The sequence below is a fragment of the Bubalus kerabau genome, chromosome 14 (genome assembly GCF_029407905.1).
Source record: "Bubalus kerabau isolate K-KA32 ecotype Philippines breed swamp buffalo chromosome 14, PCC_UOA_SB_1v2, whole genome shotgun sequence".
Taxonomy (NCBI): domain Eukaryota; kingdom Metazoa; phylum Chordata; class Mammalia; order Artiodactyla; family Bovidae; genus Bubalus; species Bubalus kerabau.
Window position 1 is genome coordinate 23,266,372 of NC_073637.1, and position 21,737 is coordinate 23,288,108.

General features: G+C 42.1%; 1 protein-coding gene across 1 annotated transcript in view; it reads right to left on the reverse strand.

Moving 5' to 3' along the window:
• ST18 (ST18 C2H2C-type zinc finger transcription factor) overlaps positions 1-14,861 on the reverse strand; it is an 82,673-nt gene extending 67,812 nt beyond the window's left edge. Inside the window, exons 1-3 of the mRNA XM_055546385.1 lie at positions 14,789-14,861; positions 13,731-13,829; positions 13,188-13,279 (exon numbers count right to left, since the gene is read on the reverse strand). Coding sequence (XP_055402360.1) covers positions 13,188-13,279; positions 13,731-13,829; positions 14,789-14,861 — 264 coding nt within the window. The remainder of the gene's footprint in view (positions 1-13,187; positions 13,280-13,730; positions 13,830-14,788) is intronic.
• Positions 14,862-21,737: the final 6,876 nt, after the last annotated feature.

The window sequence follows — 21,737 nt, forward strand, 5'->3', positions numbered from 1 at the left end:
TCCCATGTGCCACAACTAAGACCTGGTACAGACAAATTAGTTAATTAATTAAAAAATAAAAATATTAAAAAAGAATGCAATGTTTTTACATTCAAAAGATAATCATAACCATATTTGGCATATTAGCAACTAACATAGTGGCTTCATGCTCTTTAAAATATAATGAATTCGCTTCTTCAGATGACATTTATATACACATACTTCTGTCAGGCAGTCTTTATATTTGATTATTGTGTAGTAAGAAGGAGAGTCACATCATTTTTGTCATCTAGAATGGATTTTATCAATGTTGCCCTTTTTCATTATTTGCTGATTTCTTTCCCTGGTTATTCCTGGTGTGGTTTCTACTATACATATTTCTCAGTGTTCAAAAGAATGATTTTCTCAGGTTCAAGAGGGGTGGGTCTAGTAGAACATTGAAAGTAGACATTTGCAAAAGAAGAAAAGGTAATGTGAAGAGAAGGAAAGGGGGAGAGAGGGAGAGAATGTGAGGTGGAAACATCAGGGAAGGGAGGCTGGGAGGAAACTGTGTGTACCCATGCCTGAGTGTGCACCTGTGTGTGTGCCCATGTGTGTGTGCGTGTGCACCTGTGTGTGTGTGTGCACTGTGTATGTGCCCATGTGTGTGAGCATGTGTACCTGTGTGTTTGTGCACTGTGTATGTGCCCATGTGTGTGTGCGTGTGCACCTGTGTGTGTGTGCTGTGTATGTGCCCATGTGTGTGTACCTGTGTGTGTGCTGTGTATGTGCCCATATGTGTGTGTACCTGTGTGTGTGAGCACTGTGTATGTGCCCATGTGTGTGTGCGTGTGTACCTGTGTGTGTGTGCACTGTGTATGTGCCCATATGTGTGTGTGTGTACCTGTGTGTGTGCACTGTGTATGTGCCCATGTGTGTGTGCATTTGTGTGTGGGTGTGCCGAGGGCACAATGTCAAAGACCAGCAGAAATAGACACCAAGAACGACCACCAGGAGGGAGAGGCTCACCCACTGATGGAAACAAAACAGACCAGGGACACACACAAACACAGCAACACAATTCCCTCAACTAACACAGTGATGTCTGGCTTTTAACATGACTGTGACAAAAGACACTTTTAGAGCATGTGGCTCTTTTATGACTATCATCGTAAATGCCGATTTTATTTCTTGACATTTACCTGAATGCAGATATTTGGTCCATAAATCTAGTTTCCTTTCTTAGTTCCCTGAACTAAAAAAAAAACTAGAAACTTACAGATACACACAAGGCCATCGGTATGAACAAGAGTTGTCTGACATTTGGATGGCTTACATTTATCCTTCTCCACTTCACCAAAACATATCATGAATCATTTCACAGAACTTGCTGCCGTGCAGGAGAAATATTTAAAAGGAGGATCAAGCATTAAAATAATCAAGTGAGTGCTGAATTAGCAGGGATCATCTCCTCCAATGTATTATTAAAAATGGGTGTATGTAAATGTATGTGTCATCTCACTATATATGTGTATGTGCAAGTATATATATGCACACACAAATCTGTGCAGTGCTTTGGCAGCCAAGTATTCCACTGAATCTGAAATAACTTGTTTTTAGAGGCTGTCCCTGATTTAGAAGCTCTCAGCTAAAGATTGAGCCTGCAAGTCCACAAGTCACTTCCCATCAGAGTGAGTCTGAAGTTCAGGAAAGAGCAGATTTGACATGCAAGTGGATTGAAAGCCTGGAAGAGTTCACCAAGAAGTCACCAGCAAAGAGGGTCAGGGACACACCTGGGGTGGGGCTCCAGCGTTTAGAGACTGGGGAGCTGAGGGAGAACCAGAGCTAAGAGCTAAGATAGAATCAGAGAGGCAGGGGAGGTCAGGAAGGTGAGTGGGCCTGCCAGTTCTTCCTTCCTGCAAGGAACTTGGAGCCCCTGACCCCAAGACAGACGATGGGCTCTGTGTCTGCCTCTACCTTCAAGGACACAGGCCCTCAGAGGGCTGAGGGGGTTTGAACTCCCTCAGCTTTCACGGGGTACCAGGAAGAGCAGAGCTGACTCCATGGTCACCCCGGGCATATGAGATCGTTTCCCTACAAGTGTGGCTGTCCTGGCCTGGAGAACATCCTGCCCCATGAGCAGCATGCCATGGAGTGGAGGCATACCCCTGACCTCAGGTGGGGACCACATGAGCACCTTCACGAATCAGACGCTCCAGTGCTCACCTTCCTGCAAGGGTCCATGCATCCAGTAGCAGCGGTTCCACCTGCTGCCCTGGGACCCCAGGCCTCCTGTCCACACACTCACTAGCAGACTCCTTACAAAAGCATCTCAGAAACAGGCAGTAGGCACTTATATTCTGGCTATGATTTCTCTTCCTGACTGAAAATGACCAAAGGAAACGAAGGGCGAAAGTAATAGAATTAAGAGCACCTTGTTTTTATGTTGGATGAAATAGACTGTAGAGGAAAACATGTATTGATGGGAGAAAATAAATGAGAAATGACTATTACAGTGAGAGTGGCCTGGTTTGTAGTCAAGGGGCTGGTGGAAGCTTTGCCAACTAAACAGTCTTGATTTTATTTATTTTTGTTACTTTTTTGGCACTTTTTAATATTTTATTACTATGGGGTCTCAACCCTTTTAAATAGCCTTGACTTTGAAGGGACAGAAGTAGGGAAAGAATTGGAGAATTTGAAAGCAGAGAGGTTATAGGCACTATATAAAAGAGAATCAACATATTAAATAAAAATTCCTTCATATGAGTCACTAATTACATCAACGTAAAGGTGCTTGCTCAGTCATGTCTGACTCTTTGCAACCTCATGGACTATAGCCTACCAGGCTTCTCTGTCCATGGGATTTCCCAGGCTAGAATACTGGACTGAGTTGCCAATAATCTCTCTGCCAGGTCTCCAGGTCTTCCTGACCCAGGGATTGAACTCCGGTCTCCTGTGTCTTTTGCAATGGCAGGTGTATTCTTTACCACTGTACCACCTACCACTAATTGCATTACTTATTCTCTAAATGAACATTGGTAGACAATAAGGAAAAAAAACACCTCAAGTAAGATCATGTACTAAAGATACAATAGTAAATAAAATAGATTTCTTGTTTCCAAAAAGTTAACAGTATATCAAAAAGAATTATGTATGATTCATTAAAGTTTTGTTCAATAGTTTGCTCTTTTTTTGATGTCTCACCAGCTAAATTCTAAACTTGAAGGCAGGGGATCTGCTTTCTTCTGGATGGGTGGACAGATGGATGAATGAATAATAAAATAGCTATAATTCAAAGTAATAAGTGCTTTAAAACAGACAGGAAAAGAAGTGCTTTGGGGACACAATGGAAGAAAGTATTAGTCAGCCTGGGAGGTCATGGGGACAACTCACGGTGGAGATGACATTAGTCATTAGCCTTAAAGAGTGCCTACAAATCCCGCAGGGGAAAAGATAAAGGAGAGAATGCTGCCAGGAACAGATGTAATAGAACTGAGATGGAAAGAGAACGATATAACATAAAATAAAATAAAATAAGAAGGAGTTTTAGGCTTGGGGTTTCCTGCAGAAAACAGTCTGGTGATGAGACTGGAAGAAGAACATTTGAAAGTGGATGTGATACGAAAAAAGCACTTTCTGTTTCAAGGAGGATGAAATAAACAAGGAGAATGATCACACAAGGGGAAAAACGAAGTGAAAAGGCAGCAGAGAGCTTCAAAGGCGAAGACAAGTCAGAAGGCACATCTGCATAAAGCTGGAGGCCAGTTTAGCTCTGCTTGGAGGTGGGGGACAGTTCGCGGGACCCAGAGGCTGAGACTGAAAATGCTGCATGGAGCAGCCTTAGTCAAGGAGGCAGAGGGATGTGACATTTGAACTTGGCTCCGAGGTCCCACAGAGGGTCTGACCCACCACTAGGTCCCCTGGATCCAGGGTGGTGGTTCACCCAGTTTCTCCCCAACACACTCCCCTGACAAAGTCCCCGTCTGCGTTGAGTTCCAGGAAGTCGCGCACAGAGAGGAAACACTGCAACTAAAGCACACACACGCTTTAGGGGTAGGGAGTTGACATGTCAGCAGGTGGGACACGTTTATCTGGGTTCACACTTCCAGCGGGAAAAACACAACAAAGAGTCAGAACTCTTGTTTACAAACACATACTATAATTGAGAGGAGACTTCCAGTGGGTGCATTAATAGCTTGCTTGAGAGATAACAGCAGAGATGAAGAACCTGCCAGTGATTCAAGTCAATCCTTCCTTCTCAGAAGATGAAGGAGAAATAAGAGATGGAATGAAATACTTCTACATTGGGTTAGAGATGCTCCACAGAACAACTGGGTGAGAAGACAGTGACTGCATCTGAACTCTGATGTGCCTGGGCAGGTTGAGAGGAACCTCAGTGCATTGGCTACCTACACATCAAGGTGACAAGGCAGTCACGTAATCCATGGAAGCTGAAAGAGACTCTGGATTTTGTCTGAGACATAACCAAATCCTCTGAGAATATATTGTAGATGCCTGTGAAAAGTGAAAGTGTTAGTCACTCAATCGTGTCTCACTCCTTGCAACCCAACAGACTGTGGCCCGCAGGCTCCTCTGTCCATGGGATTTCCCAGGCAAGCATACTGGAGTGGTTGCCATGCCCTCAGAGACCTCATAAGAATGCAGGTTCACTCAGTCTGGAGTTAGCCTGGGAACCTGCACTTCTATAAGCACCCAGGGGTGCTCCGAGCAGGTAGGCTCTGGGTGACACCTGGTCCCCGAGTAGGAGGGGACCTCTCCCTCTACAATGTCACCCACAGGGATGTTATCATATAATCCCCTGGTTTATTATACCAATGTGCTAACTGGGGCAACACTGGTGCAGAGTAAGTGCTGAACAAACACCACGGAAGGAAATATTCTTTCCTCAATCAAGAGTAGCAAATTGTGCTGTGTAAAAAGGTTTGTGTATCCAGGTGGCGCTAGTGGTAAAGAAACTGCCTGCCAAGGCAGGAGAGGCAAGAGATGCGGATTCACTCCCTGGGTTGAGATCTCCTGGAGAAGGAAATGGCAACCTACTCCAGTATTCTTGCCTGGAGAATCCCATGGACAGAGGAGCCTGGCGGGCTACAGTCCATGGGGTCGTACAGTCAGACACAACTGAAGCGAGCAAGCACCAGAGAAAGAAGAGCTGAGTGGATAAACAGTGATCTGTGTGGTTGAGTTCTGCAAGCGGAAAGCCTCGGTGGGTGCATCTTCATGTGTGGCCCACAAGGGTGGCCTGCATCACAGTTTTAGAAAAGGTCTGGTTTCTGGAGATGTTAGCGCCATATGTCCTAGAACCATTGGCTGACCTGTACCACCCATATCCTTGTGATAATATTGGAACATGGAAAGAAAAGGTAGAGAAAAGAAAGCACGTTTGCTTGTTCTTATTTTTTTCTGAGAAACTTTACTTGGAATAATTATGTATAAGCCCCATGCTGTTTTTCCCAAAATTCAGGCTTTATGCTGGAAAGTAGAACATACACAGCTAAGCTGGGGAGCACCCGCCCCACGCAGCCGTCACGTTATAGATGCAAACGGGAGAGCACTGCTCTTCAGTCTCTCAGTTCCGCCTGCTGTGTTGGCCCCGTTCTAAAGACCCGTCCTTGACCTCAGGCCAACGGCAAAAACAACACGCACCTCATGATCTGTAAAATCCATCTTGGAAGGACAAGGCCCACGCCAGTTCATCGCCTGGGAGACAGCGTTTTGAAAGGAAAACAACTAGAATGAACAGAAATTTGTACGTACTCCAGGTATTTTAACACAGACTTAAAATCACATAACCCATTCATGGAATACAAAAATCCGGAAGGAAGGACAGTGATCTCTAATCAGCAGAGAGTGCTGTGAATCAAGAAAACGCGCTGGGCTTGGTTTGTAGGTCTGATACAGTCCACCTTGATTTATTCATCCATTGGTGAGGTGTAAGTAATTATTCCCCCAAATGTGGATCCTAAGATGGGATCTCAACATGGCAGTGCAGGTTCATCAGCTGTAACAAAGATACCACCCGGTAGGGGTGCTGACGGTGGGGGAGGCTGTGGGGGGTCTGTGTGGAGTTCTGCACCTTCTGCTCAGTTTTGCTGTGACTCTAAAACTGCTCTAAAAAGTAAAGACTATTGGGGGAACAAAGGAATGCTAGGGTCTGCAGTATCGGGGCAATACAGTGACTACACTGTGTCCAGTGAGAAATGGAGTACACTCTGGACCACAGACAGGCCCACAGTTCTGACTCTGGTCCAGTCTCTTTCAGTCAAAGACCCTTGCGGGAATAAAGCACTAACTTCCCCCAACCCAGCTTGTCCATTAAACCTAGACAATGTCACTTGAAATCAACACTGAATATTCATTGGAAGGAATGGTGCTGAAGGTGAAGCTCCAATCCTTTGGCCACCTGATGTTAAGAGCCGACTCATTAGAAAAGACCCTGATGCTGGGAAAGATTGAAGACAAAAGGAGAAGGAGGTGGCAGAGGATGAGATGGTTGGATAGCATCACTCAATGGACATGTATTTGAGCAAACTCCAGGAGATTGTGAAGGACAGGGATGCCTGACTTGCTGCAGTCCATGGGGTCACAAAGAGTCAGACACGATTTAGTGACCGAACAAAGTAAAGAGACAACTAAATTAAAATTTTATTACAAAACTTCAGCTAACTAGGAGGCAGCAATAAGACCATGAAAGGACAGTGGGATTTACCTCTAATATAATTAAGAGCCTTGAATTCACTTGTGCCTCTAAAGAGTCACATCGAAAAGCCATTTCAGAGGCTGGAATATATTTTCCTAATGAGAGGAGAGGGGCTGGACTGGTGTAAAACACTTTACCGACGCACAACACAATTACCAATATTAGCAGATGCAATTGCAGGAGGATCAGATTAAGGATAACAGTAATAAAAGAAAAGAGCACAGAAAATCCAACGGTCATGATTTAGACGGACGCACGAGAGCCCCCTCAGCACCACATGTAACCTGAATTGTGCTGGAGGAAAAGCTGGAAATGCTAATAAGACACATGATTAAAGGTGGGTCTGGGGTTATAAATTGCTTTTTTAATGGTGAGGATAGTAGCTGACATAGAGGATCATAAGAAGATGAGAATGTCAGTATCAATTTTTATTAGTGTCAGGAACAATATGCAGTATATTTAAATCAGCTTCATTTGTATTAGTGTTTTTGTAAGTAGTAGCTGTAGAAGCAATAACATGTTCAATACATTCTAAAAGAAAGAACTAAATAAAGTTGCCAAGGTTCTCTGTAAAAGAGCCACAAGTTTTACACTGGGGAAAATCAGCCACATTTCCTTAGATACTCAGAATTCAGGAGCAACAAATTCTGGGTTCTGGACTAGAGCAAAGCTACAGAATCAGTCAGAGGAACAACTGTAGCAAATGGATAAAGTTGGACAAAATTAAAAAGAGACCAAGACTATAATTTTCCATACAAATCGGACTTTTTTTCAAGGTTTATATAGAACGGCAATTAGGGTTCATACCTGGATCAACTTGAGCCATTTAAGAAACAGCTTGAGACCTATTTAGCCTGAGCATGATCAGGCTGTTGAAAATAAGTAATTATCAAATTAACAATAATCAGTAATTTTTATAAAATCATTCTCAGTAAAGAAAAAATAGGTGAATTCATTTTGCTTATGAATTTTCCAGCAATTATCACAAGCTTTCTGAATTGATTAACTAATTTAATGACAAGTTAGGTAAAATTGAATATCTAACAAACATTTATTTAGAAAATTAGGAGACTAGGAAATGTTATTTTTAATTGAAGTGTATTCTTTTTTGAATTTCAGAAAACTAGGCTTTGAAATGCAAGTTTGATCCCTGGGTCGAGAAGATCCCCTGGAGAAGGGAATGACAACCCACTCCAATATTCTTGCCTGGAAAATCCCATGGACAGAGGATCCTGGCAAGCTACAGTCCATGGGATCACAAAGAGGTGGACACAACTGAGCAACTGAACACCAACAGGCTTTGAAAAATAAACCATAAGGGTTACACTACAAAATTGTAACAATCCAGATTCTGAGGACATGGATGGCAGACTTTCTTTTTGATTCATATGCTGGATAATCAGCATTAACTGCGCAGGAGAGAGCACGCAGCCAGGGTGAGGAGCTGGCCTGAGTTAGAAGTCTGAATTCCTTACTAGTTGTTTAATCTTAGGCTATTTATGTAAACTATTTATTTTCACTTTCTTCATCCAAAAACTGGAAAAATAATAGTTTCTACCTTGTAAGGTTCTTGGAGAATTGATGAAATAAACTGCTCCAGGACACTCAGGACTCTCTGGCTCTCAATAAATATTAGTTTGACTGTAATTATTGATGTTAATAAATATTAACATATTTAATTATCACTTAGATAGTAATCTCTATTTCTCCATTAGTTAAGTTCAGTTCAGTCACTCAGTTGTGTCCAACTCTTTGTGACCCCATGGACTGCAGCACACCAGGCTTCCCTGTCTATCACCAACTCCCAGAGCTTGCTCCAACTCACATCCATCAAGTCAGTGATGCCATCCAACCATCTCATCCTCTGTTGTCCCCCTCTCCTGCCTTCAGTGTTTCCCAGCATCAGGGTCTTTTCCAATGAGGTTATTTAAACAATGCTGCTTCTCTCACAAAGCTGTTTCTCTCTGCTAAAGTCCTCTTTTTTTCTCTATGAATTTAGGTCAAACACAAAATATATTCATTTCTCCAAAATTTTCCTTTGTTTTTCACATTATTCTTCAAGACACATTACTCAAAAGGCCTTCCCTGCCTCTGAGTAGTTTAACTCCCTACAAAGAACCCTACTGGAAAACACACTTAGTTCTTCAGCAGTGAGACCCCCAAGAATCCCCCCTGGGAGGGCACGTATCACAGACCCCTGAATCCTTGAGCATTGTCCACTTCTCTCCTCTACTCCTCAGAGACGTCATCTCCAAACAAACAGGAATTGTCAACAAGAAGAGATGCAAAAGCAAGAATTTAAGGGAGCCAGATACTTCAGCCATTTAATCCTGTCCCTATGTGTGGGTGTATTCTGGGCTCTACTCTTATAAAAGCAGTTTAAAATGTAAAATTCTCAATGACAACATCCATGAAGAAGGGGCCATGGCTTTCCTACAAATACATTTCCACAGAGAAAAGCACCAGCATGAAGGCTTGTACCCAATTCTGACAGATCTCGTCCCATTCAATTGATGAATGGACCGAAGGTACTCCTTTAGGGAGCCACAGGGCACAGCTGCCTGGAAAAATGACGATGTAAACTGTCAATGCACACACTGTAAATTTCCAGGTGTACCAGACACTGTTACAGGTTCACACACCAGTGCAGGTCCAGACACTGTTGCCCGTACTCCAGTTTTCACACACTTCCCCCTAGGAACATGCATACTATCGCTGCTTCCAGAAAGATGGATTAGACCCTGAGTTTGGGACTTTCTGGGTTTGCACACCTAGAGAAGAGATAAGGGGTTCCTCTTGCTTGACAAATCTTGTTAAAAAATAGCACCAGGACAGAAAACGTATCAGCAACATGCGTTTCTTTTTAAATATGCACTTCAAAACAAAACAAAGCCAGACCTTGCAAAGACCCCATGAAAGAAAACCTATGTATTGGAGTTTACGCTGCAAAAACTAGTCAACTGGAATTTCCAGAGCATTGCCTGAGGCCCATATCACAGTCTCTCAGTCTGAAGTGCTTAGATTCACCCCGATTTCCATGTCACATTCAAATACCTACAGTCAAAAATTCACATGATTATCTGGTAATTTTTAAAAATTTTTTAAATTGAAGTATGTTGATTCACAAGGTTGTGTTAATTTTTGGTACACAGCACGGTGATTCAGCTACATATATATTATATATAATTTATTTTTCATATTCTTTTCCATTAGAGGTTATTATAAAATATTGAGTATAGCTCCCTGTGCTATACAGTAGGATCTTATTTATTGATTTTATATATAATAATGTGTCTATGTTAATCCCAAACTCCTAATTTATCCTCCTCTTCCTTTTTGTAAGGATAACTTTGTTTGCTATGTCTGTGAGTCTACTTCTGTTTTGTAAATAAGTTCATTTGTATTAGCCAAGACATGGAAGCAACCTAAGTGTTCATCAACAGATGAATGGGTAAAGAAGATGTGGTACATATGTACAAAGGAATATTCCTCAGCCTTTAAAAGGAATGAAGTAATATACTTGTAGCAACACTGGTGGACCCAGGGATTATCAAACTAAGTAAAACAAGCCTGACAAAGACATATCATGTGATATCATTTACATGTGGAATCTAAAAAACAATTATCTGATTATTAAGGAGAACCATGCAGCATTCTGAACTGGGCTTATTCCTCAGTCGGGTTCTCAGATGACCTCAGTTCTCTGTTTCCATCAGCGGGAAAACAAACCACATGCGGGGTGTGCACACAGAGGCAGCACACCCTGTGAGGAGAAAGTGGGAAACTGCTCACGTTACAGAAAAACGGTGTCTTGTTATCAGAATATTAGCTTGGATTGCTTTAGATGGACAGTCCGTAGCTTCTCCCCTTCTTTGTCTCTGGTGCAGAGACGGAGGCACACAAGATAGGCCCACTGGCTTAGTGCTCACCGTCAAATGAGGATCTGAGGCTTGAAAAGTACAAAACATTCTAATAATTAAAGCCAATCAATCTTAGAAAAAGTAAAGTAGGGCAACTCTTACCTGAGCTCCTGGATTAGAGAATCCATTGGTGCTACTGACAAAAAGAAAGACAGAAAAGGAAAATCAGTGCATAATTTTGTAAACTGCATGAGAGCAACCTTTCACCTCCTTGGGATAACGGCCAGGGCATGGTTAGTGCATTACATGCGTGCTAAGTCACTGTAGTATTGTCTGACTCTTTTCAACCTCATGGACTATAGCTCACCAGGTTCCTCTGTGCATGGGATTCTCTAGACAGGAATATTGGAGTGGGTTACCAGGCCCTCCTCCGACCCAGGGATCAAAAACCCAAGTCTCCTACATCTCCTGCATTGGTAGGTGTGTTCTAGCGCCACTTGGGAAGCCCTGGTTAGTGCAGACCCAACAGTTTCCCTTTGTGCTGATTCATCTTTCCGGTTCTGGTTCTTTGGACACAAGAAGACAGGTGACCAGGGCCCAGAACAGATAGTTCTGGATCAGGCCTCCAGTGACCCTGGGACTTTGCAGTCATGGATCAACTTCCAAATACCTGTCTCTAAAATCTCACCGAAAAAGTACAGGAGCACAGAGGACAAATTACTTTTTATTTTAAGGTTTTTTTTTTTTTAATGTGGACCATTTTTTAAAGTCTATTGAATTTGTTACACTATTGTTTCTGCTTTATGTTTGGTTTTTTGGCTGCAAGGTATGTGAGATCTTAGCTCCCCGACCATGTATTGAACCCACACCTCTGCATTAGAAGGTGAAGTCTTAACCATTGGACTGCGAGGGAAGTCCCTGAACTACTTTTTAAATCAATTTTGTTGTCTCTATGAAAATTTTCAAAAGAATCTTGTTTGCATTTTATTTATATTAAACAAGCATTTAAATAAAATGGACAACATTTTATTAATAAATGTCCTAAGATTCTGTTCCATAAATTTTATTCCTGGAGAAAGAGGAGAAGTTTGAGTCATGTTAATTTCAACCTCCAATTAAAAATAAGACACTTATAGAAAGAAGAGCTTTGATTTTTCCAAAGACTTATGGACATGCGGAGAGGGGAGGAGAGGGTAAGATGTATGGAGAGAGTAACATGGAAACTTACATTACCAAATGTAAAACAGATAGCCAATGGGAATGCTGTATGTCTCAGGGAACTCAAACAGGGGCTCTGTATCAGCCTTGAGGGGTGGGACAGGGAGGCAGATGGGAGGAAGGTGAAAGAGGAGGAGATATATGTACACCTATGGCTGATTCATGTTGATGTTTGACAGAAAACAACAAAATTATGTAAAGCAATTATCCTTCAATTAAAAAATAAATAAATTTGCAAAAGAAAGCAGTTAGAGAAAAAAAAGAAATGATGGGAACTAAAGAAGTTCATGTTTATAAATACCTGCCTACCACAGAATAAGCAGCATATTGAGAGAGACAACAGGTGGTTTTAAAGATGACTCACGCTACATGAGAAACAGTTGTTTCATTTCTCCGACAACATTTTGGCTCTGTTTAAGAGTGCTTATGTATGTGCCAAAAGGATTCAAAGTCCAAAAAGAATGGCAAATTAAAATGCATTTGAAGTAGGAGAGAGTCATGTGCTTTCAGAAGCCAGAATAAGAGATTCGAACAATCCAAATACAGTTCCTAGAATACTGATATTTATGGCAGACGTGAGCCTATCCTAAATAGTGCTAGGATATTATCACTAAACTCTGATTCCATGGAGAACTTTGCTGCCTAAAACTTTGATGTTTCCAAAATTGCATTCCAAATATTAGGGACTGTAGCCCACCAGGCTCCTCTGTCCATGGGATTTCCCAGGCAAGAATACTGGAGTGGGTTGCCATTTCCCTCTACAGGAGATCTTCCAGAGCCAGGGATCAAACCTGTATGTCCTGCCTTACAGGCAGATTCTTTTCTACTGAGCCATCAGGGAAGCTGCTCCAAATAATAGGATACATGATGCAATTACTTTTAAAGTACCTTTAACTAAACCTAGGAAAGAATATTGCACAACTTCAGTTTGGGTACAGAAAATGTCCATATTTTGGACCAAATGCAAATGCATGATTCAGCATTTTGGTTATCATGCCTAATGATAGTCAGGGTTCTATTTTAACCGAAAGAAAAAAATCATCCTGGAATTTTAAAAAATGGGTGATTCCATAATTCACTGAAATGGGGATTATGTACCTTGACTACACAACATAAACACAGCTAACAAAAGCATCGAATTTGATTAGATGCTTTCAACTGTAAATCTCAAAATGCTTCCAAACGACTGTGTGATCACTCCCCAGCCCAACCCTTCCTCCATCAGAAGGCCAACCTGAGGTGGGTCAGGCCAGGAACAGCTATCTGGCTCCCTCCAGAGGCCAGGCCGAACCTTCCGTTTAGAATAGAGGGTCACACAAATATAGCTAATTATAATAAAAGTTATTTTCCTTAAGGGGTATTATTGCCAGTCAATCCTGTTTTCCAGATGTTTCGATCATCAAGGGCCTGTTTATATTTCAATATTACATTACCATCTGTTGGTTACAAAAAGAGAGGGTAACCGGCAAGTTAAACCTTTCAGACATGACTTTGCAGAGCTGCCGGAATCCCTGGCGGGGACAGTCTAAAACCAAACATCGTCATTTTATTCGCGTGAAGTTTAGATTGGGAGCCACTAAACCAGATAACATAAAAATCAAAACCCACTTTGGCAATAAATGAACGGTTTGGACTTTTCCCTTGGATGTTAAAGGTCATGTCGGTAATTTGAGGTCTCCACAAAGCCTTCTTCCCTTGCTGACCCTTATACTGTTTTGCAGGATGTTTAAATCTACTCATGGTTGCATTTCGTAAACATTAGCATCCTACATTATTTGGCCTTTTCCGGGTCCTTCAATTCCTGGTTCATATTCTTTAGCCTCAGAGTGCCATGATACAGCGTCCTGGCTTGATTTAAAAACGGGAACCCTAAGGAAGTTGTGATCCTCCTGACTACCCATCAGGGACCAAGCATGGGATGCCCACATTTCATGGTGTGCTGGGCACAGGGTCACGGAATCTGCATGCTAACTCACCCTTGGTTCCTTTTGCACGGGTACGAAGTGCTTTATCTTCAGCCTCTGCGTCCATCTGTAATGTGAACACAAAGTCCTGGGTCATTCCTTTGACATTGACTAAAATACAAACACAGGCCACTAGAAGTTCTTTAGGTCATTATGAAGAGCGGAGGAGCTTTCCCATTCCTGAACAGCATCTGACTCTGCGGAGACAGAACCGTGACTGCTCTTACAGCCCGCAAGCTCTGGAAATACTTCTGTAGATGCTGAAACCAGAGGAAATGGACAAGAAGGCAGATGTTCTTGTCTGCAAGTGTTCACTAGCGACTCAGACACTTTCAGCATCATGAAGATGGAAAGAAGAATGGTCTGACTAACAGTGGTTGTGAAAGAGACAAAACCTCAGATACCAAACCCAAATGTTCCAGACTGTTACTCAACCAGATTCCCTTGTATTTCTAGATACAGGCCTATGGATACAGGCCTTTTTTTTAAAGAACCCGCCTGCCAATGCAGGAGACACAAGAGATGTGGGTTCTATCCCTAGGTCAGGCAGATCCCCTGGAGGAGGGAATGGCCACCCACTCCAGTATTTCTTGCCTGAAAAATCCTATGGACAGAGGAGACTGGCAGGCTACAGCCCATAGGATCACACAGAGTTGGACACAACTGAACACACATGCATGACCAGCTTCAGATACGGGCCTGTTTCTAAGTTAGAAAAAAAAATTCCCAGTGTAAAAAACCAATGTAACACAAAACCTCAAAATGCCCCTATTGTAAAATACCACTGGAAATGATGATGACATTTACTCTGGTAATTCCAGAATAGAGGTGAGTTATAATCATCCACATCTATAAGGAGAGAAAACTTTGAGTGTTGTTTCCGTCAGCATCAATTCCCTAAACCATCATTACTAATGATCTTAAATATAACCAAGTGAATTATCAAATGGATGCCAAGACTTAAAAGTCTACTATTTTAGTCCACATGGAGATAGATTCTGACCTGACTACCTCCAACCATTTCACTAGGATCTGTTAAGCATCTCAGTTTAATTACATTTGCACTTTACCAGAAGAATTCTGAAACAGAAAGAAGTTGTTTCGCTGGTTGGAAATCAGAGGCAGGCAGAAGGTGCTCTCCATGGCTACCATCCTTAAATCCTGACACAGGCAGGGATGCGGTGTGCCTGCAATAAGGATGGGAGACGCATCTCTGCTCTCCGAGGCTGAGTTGTGATGGAAAGCGCTGACCTGCCATAGACTTATAATAGGGGAGCAGGTGTGGCAATGATGGACTTTAATTTCCTTTAATAAACCTTTTATGTGCCACACTTTTACTGCCATTCGACGCTCTCCAAGGTCCTGCACATAATAGGTTCATTACTTTTGATTACTATAGTCTATTGAGACAAACAACTCCAGAACACACTATATATTATGTTCAGTTAAACCAATATAGACTATTTATCCATTGTGCATTTTTTCACCTGCAACACTACAGACAAAATTAACGACAGCCCTCGTAAGCTAAAACTATTAAAACCACCAGCACCCTTTTGTCATCATTTTATAATAAACACCACACCAATCACTGAACTGTTTTGCAAATTAACCAACAAAAAGTGTCCGCTGCTTTTTCAAGCAGCCATGGCTTTCGCCTACATAAAAACAGTCTATTGTTACGACTATTTTAAAACTACATGATAAGAGAAGACAAGAAAACAGAGGTTTTTTTTTTTTTTTTCTCCTGTAGATGTCCCTTCTTTTAAAACCACGCGGATTTATGACAGATGTGATGCTGTCTGGGATTACAGTGGCTTGGTTTACACAGGATGGTGAGCCCTATGTTGTGAAATCCTCCTCTGTGAGTGTCCCTGCTGCATATAAAGTGGATCGACTCGTGCGAACCCCTCTCCCTGCCTGCTAATTGAGTCGCTTGATTATAATAAGGGAGATCAGCAGCTTAAGGGTTAAAATGGTGACAACCATCCATTTTGCTTCTGCTGCTCATGGGGGGGCGCAGGGCGGGGGGTGGAGGGGTGGGCGGTGAGAATCTCCTCAACGTGAGTCTTAAGGTTATCCTGCACATAGGCGCTCTTAGCTTCCAACCACTCTGAACATCCTCCACTCAAACACAAGTGAAGGCTGGACTCCACGGATTTCTTTATGAAAACTGCAACGCTGTGTGAAGAGGAGTGCCAGCAGCGCACAGAAAAGTTTCAGAAACCTGCTTTAACCTTCTCTCTAACAGCTTCGAGACGGATGCTCTTTCGCAATCCAACTGTCTGAGCACCTGACGGCTCTGCCTTCCCCCTGAGCAGCCGCCTCCCTGTCACAGTCCCGGGAAGCGAGGCATAAATAAATATTCATGGACCCTGGTTTGAGGGTGCCTGGAGTGCCAGCCTCAGGACGGCATTTTCTGATGCTATTGTCCTCTGGCTGGACAATAGCGTCATACTGGAGCACATACATCCCATCCAAGCTTTGTAAGAACTGGTAACGCATCCACGAAGCTCAGCATTCAACATAACATGTGGGCCAAGTGATGGGCATGGGAGGGATCAAGGCCCCCACATACAATTCACGCATTTCAGCTCTCCCTCCTTTCACACCTGAAGGACAGTTCCTAAGTTCTGGGTTTAGTTACGTCTTGCAACAACTTGGGGATAAGGATATAAGACACCTTGGGCCTTTCTTTTGGGGCAAGAAGTTTTAACATTCATGAGAAAGCTTGATCTCCTGGGAGACCTCAGCTTGGAAAAAAGCCTTTGTTCACAAAAACCTTACACCTGGGAGCAGAAACCTCTAAGCATTCTTCCTATGGATTATGTTCATGGACTTCAATAAACTGCTGATGGGTAGACTTAATTTTTGTAAAATGGAACCTTGGATTCAGTGGGCACCACATTCCAGGGATGGTTCCTTCATGGGAAGGAGGTCCTACCTCATTGCTGGTGCTCAGACACGAGGGGTGTGCATGGGGGAAGGGACCAGCTACCCGGTCAAGTTCTCCTGGTTACAGAAGCAGCCACCACCGTAACCCACATGGGCTGCATCCTAAAAACTCCACTTCTTATGGAGAACATTATTTTTTTTTTCTCTTGGAAAAGGAGGCTTGATCAGCCTTACTGCCTACACCCCAAATGCTATGGACAAGCCTGCAATTGACTTTGTAAAACTTAATGAAGCATTTCTTTCCTCAAAACAGAGCTTTGATTTTCCAAACAGCTGTCCTTCTTCCCATTTCTTAGGGCCTTTATCTGCATCCCATTGTTTATGGATGGGAATAAGACATTTTCTGAGACTCTTACCATTTCCTCCTGGCTATATCAATCTATTCAATCGAGATAAAACAGTAAGGGCAAATTTTGCCACTCTTATTTTTCATGAAGCTACGGGAAAAGTTCTATTAACCTGTAACTATGGATATGTTACATATAATATTTATGTTGAAGGGAAAAAAAGGGGTTCCTGCTTGGTATCTATTTCATAATGAAGTCATGAAAAAATAATTTAAGGAGCTTCTCCCCCAATTCTCTGGGGGAGATTAATTAATACAAGGATAAATGGCAAGAGGGAAAGAAACTTATAAAATAAAGGAGGCAAAGAAGCAAACTTAGAGGAAGGCTATGCCAACCAACAATGGAGATAAGCAAAGAGGTGGTGAAGAAGAAAGATGACTATAAAATACATTTTTATTATTTACTTGAATTTGGAAAACTCATGTAACATCTTCAAGGGATTTACAAAGCTATGTGCAGGTGCCCCTAGTGACATGAACTTGACCACCTTCTCCTCCTGGCACTTAGATACATCAGGGGCTATCAGAGGATCTTCCTTCTGCATCACTCCATGGCACCAACTAGGTGCCTTCTTTGGGGTTCAGTTGTGTCCAACTCTTTGCAACCTCATGGACTGTAGCCCACCAGGCTCCTCTGTCCATGGGATTCTCCAGACAAGAATACTGGAGTGGGTTGCCATGCCCTCCTCCAGAGGAGCTTCCTGACCCAGGAATCGAATCTGGGTCTCCTGCATTGCAGGCAGAGTCTTTACCATCTGAGCCACCAGGGACCCCTGGAATTGATGATTTGTGGAAGGGAGAGATTCAAGAAGCAGGACACCAGATTGATAAACTCAGTTTTGCTTCCATCACACACGCAGATGACTGGTATGTGAGGAGATTTAGTTCCCTTTGATTTTATTTTTCACTTAAAACTCTATTTTGATCAATGGTTAAACAAAATTGTTTGTCCACAAAAACAACCTCCAAGTAAACATTTAATCACTTCTTAAGATTTGGGTAAAACAAATCTCTTGGTAATCTTTAAGTTTTATTTCTCCTTTCAACAGAATTCTATCCACTCTCATCCTTGATATAGATTTATAAGTAGTCTCGAATTTCTTAATATTAGTAGAAAAGCCATGGTGATCATAACATTTTGAGGACACTCTCAAAATCTTTATACAATTAATTGTAATCTTGTCTGAAAGTGAAAGTGTTAGTCGCATAATCGTGTCCAACTCTTTGTGACCCCATGGACTATAGCCCCTCAGGCTCCTCTGTCCATGGCATTCTCCAGGCAAGAATGCTGGAACGGGTTGCCATGCCCTCCTCCAGGGGATCTTCCCGACCAAGGGATCAAACCTAGGTCTTCTGCATGGCATGCAGATTTTTTACCATCTAAGCCACCAGGGAAGCCCTGTCTAGTTACATATAATTTCACACCAGTAGCTACTTTTAATTTGAGAAGTCTTTCACTACATTTGACTTACAATAAGTCCCACTTTAAAGATTTCATAGTGTTCCTCTCCTGGGAGTTGTAAACCGACAAGGCAGGCTGTCTGTTGTGTCATGTGACTCTTCCATTCCTGAGAAGCTCACAGTGATGGCGAGAGGAAGTTAGTTCCGTGCCTGCCGAGAGGAGGTCCGGGGGTCCTCCCCACCAGGAGCTCCCCATCCTCAGTGGATGCTTCCTTTACAAAAGTCAGCTTTTTTTTAATGACAAAAAGAAACTGAGGAAGTTGGAAAAGGCTAACCTCAGAAAATGGAACAGCTAAATGATGTCTGTACCTTGGGACAGAACTTGGCCAGATTGAAGAACAAAGAACCCTACACTGAGTGCCCTTCCTTTTGATGATTCTGGCATCATTTTGTTTTCAACAGAGCTTTGAATCGACGGAAAATGGCAGCAGAAGACGCTTCCCTGTTGTACAAGGAAAAGATGGGGGAAATGAGCTATGATCCTAAAAGCACAGTTGACTCGTTGAGAAGGAAACCAAGATTGAATGATCAAGTATATTTTTCCTCTGTTCTTATCCTCCTTTTATTTTCCTGGTTCTCTTTTCATACATTTACTTATTTCTCAGGGAGAGTAATTCAGAAAATAAATGTAAGGACTTCCCTGGTGGTCCTGTGGTTAAGACTCCATGCCTCCAATGCTGTGGGCAAACGTTCAGCCCCTGGTCAAGAAAGTTCCATATGCCATGCGGTGCAGCCAAACATAATAATAATTTGTTTTTTAAAAAAGAAAGCAAACTTAAAAACATCTAAATGAATAAAATCAGGAAGTTTGACAGCATCCTTGATGACATATTATTAATTTTCTGAAACTTTTTTGAATCCTTTCTCCTAAATGAAATGAAAAAATTTCCAAATCTTTTATTTAGGGCACAGGATCCCTGATTTCAAATCTCTGTTCCTGTCCAGCTCTATCTGTACTGCTTTGTATTCTGCATAAAAAGCTGATGAACCGAACGATGGCATCCTGCACATTGGTGACCCATCTCATGTCATTTCACCCCTGATGGGGAAGCAGGTTCAGCCTTCTCTCAGACCAAGGACAGCTGTCTGGGGAGAGCTCTTCCTGAGGCTGAGGGCATGCACACCCTCACAGAAAAGCTGCCTTTGAAAGGGAATTTCTAGAGTCAAATGGAAGAAACCTCAGGCCTGTGAAAGCTTGGGTGGCTTTAAGAGGAGGCTGCTGTGTTTGGAGTCTCACTTTTGATGTCTGAGTTGCTGCTGCTCCTCTGTACCGACTAACCCTCTAACTTTGCACAACTGGCAATGTGACCATGAACCAAAGCCATATGTCTGTGTCCTTTTGCCAAACGACTCCAGCAAATAGTTCTATCATTCCCTTAGGTGGACGCCGGGTGCCAAGGATTTCTATTAGTCTCTGTACCGCGGCCTCCGAGTCACAGTTTTGTGACCTAAGGGGGCAATCACCAGCTTTGTGTTTTCATAGACTTAAAAATATTTTTAATATGCTCTGATTAAAGAGAACTCAGTGAAAGTTAACACCCTGAAACCGTCTAAAAATTTTTTTTCTTGCTGGTATTTTGAGATGCATGTGTTGAAAAATGCATAAATGTTAGAAAACAAGCTTCTTCATAGAGGGGTAAGCCATTTTAAACAGATTTTTCCCAAGGATGTCCCAGTTCCTTACTTTTCACTCTTTGTAGGAATTAACTGTAGAAATCAGCTACAATGCTTTTAAAAACATGCTTTTAAAAATCTCACTTATTTACTCCTGATCCTTAAATAAACTAATTTCTAATACAAATGAATTCAAATTGGAATTTTAAAACAATTTTAATGCTGAGTCTCTCTCTAAGGGCAAACATGTGCAAACAAATAACACATACTAATCAATATGCAAAAGGACTTGTAGGCTCAGAGAACTTCACCTGTTTAATATTTTAAAACAGTAAAGTGATCACGTTTCTGACAAAAAAATCACAATCCTAAATTGGGCCTTAACAATATATTTTTGTGAAAGTAAATCTACAGAGATAAAGCAATGTCATAGGGGAGAATCTTTATAAAATGCTTCAATCGGATCCATTTTATTTCAACATATTCTGCTTTTTAATAAAAATGTTGCCTTACCTCTTTCTCCAGGTAACTTGTACGCTGACTCAGTGAGCCCCCCTCCGTCAGAATGAATGAATACCTGTGTTTGTTTTAGTGAGAAATCCTGCAATTCATTCTATTAAGATAAAAAATAAAAGAGAGAAGGTATGTAAGGTGGACAAAAAAACAGAAAAGCGAAAATAACCAGTGATGTGAACAGTAAACAATTACCTATAATTCTGATGGACTATGCTATAAACAGAATGAAAATGTCATACTATTTAATAGTATATCAATGGGGAAAAGATGTTTACTTTTATCCTGGCTGTCTGTGTTAGTTGCTCAGTCATGTCTGACTCTTTGTGACCCCATGGACTGTAGCCCACCAGGCTCCTCTGTCCATGGATTCTCCAGGCAAGAACACTGGAGTAGGTTGCCAGTCCCTTCTCCAGGGGATCTTTCTGACCCAGGGATCGAACCCAGGTCCCCTGTATTGCAGGCAGATTCTTTACCCCCTTTACCTTTATTAAGGTAAGCCAAATCAATTTTTGTTTTTCTTACCAAACTAGATATATAGATAAGATATAGATAAAGAAGGGCATGGCAACCCACTCCAATATTCTTGTCTGGAGAATCCCCATGGACAGAGGAGCCTGACAGGCTGCAGTCCATGGGGTCACGAAGAGCTGGACACGACTGAGCGACTAAGCATGCACATAGATATAGATATAGATAAAATGCCTGCCCTTTACCTAGGAAAATTGTATAATAGGGCTTCTCAATGTCATTATTCTCAGTTTTATTTTTAACCACCAGAAGAAAAAGATCAGTCAAGGTTTGGCATGTGCTATCCTCAAGAAGTCACGAGAGACAAGATCCCAAGGCGTGTGGATTTAGGCCGCTCTTGAATGAGGTGTCCCGAAAGGCTACTAGCACTTTTTGCCAACGTTTCATCCTGCTTTCCATGGGAACAATCTGCGTGTGGTTTCCTTGCTTCCAGACATAACACACAAGCCTGCATCTCCTTTACCTGGTCCCAGGGATGGAACTGAATCTGTCTTCAGGCTGTTTGGCCCTTGAAAGAAAACTCCGAAATTCAGTGTTAACACACTCAGCCTGACAGTGAGTGGCTACTGACATGAACACTATATATATATATAGTACCT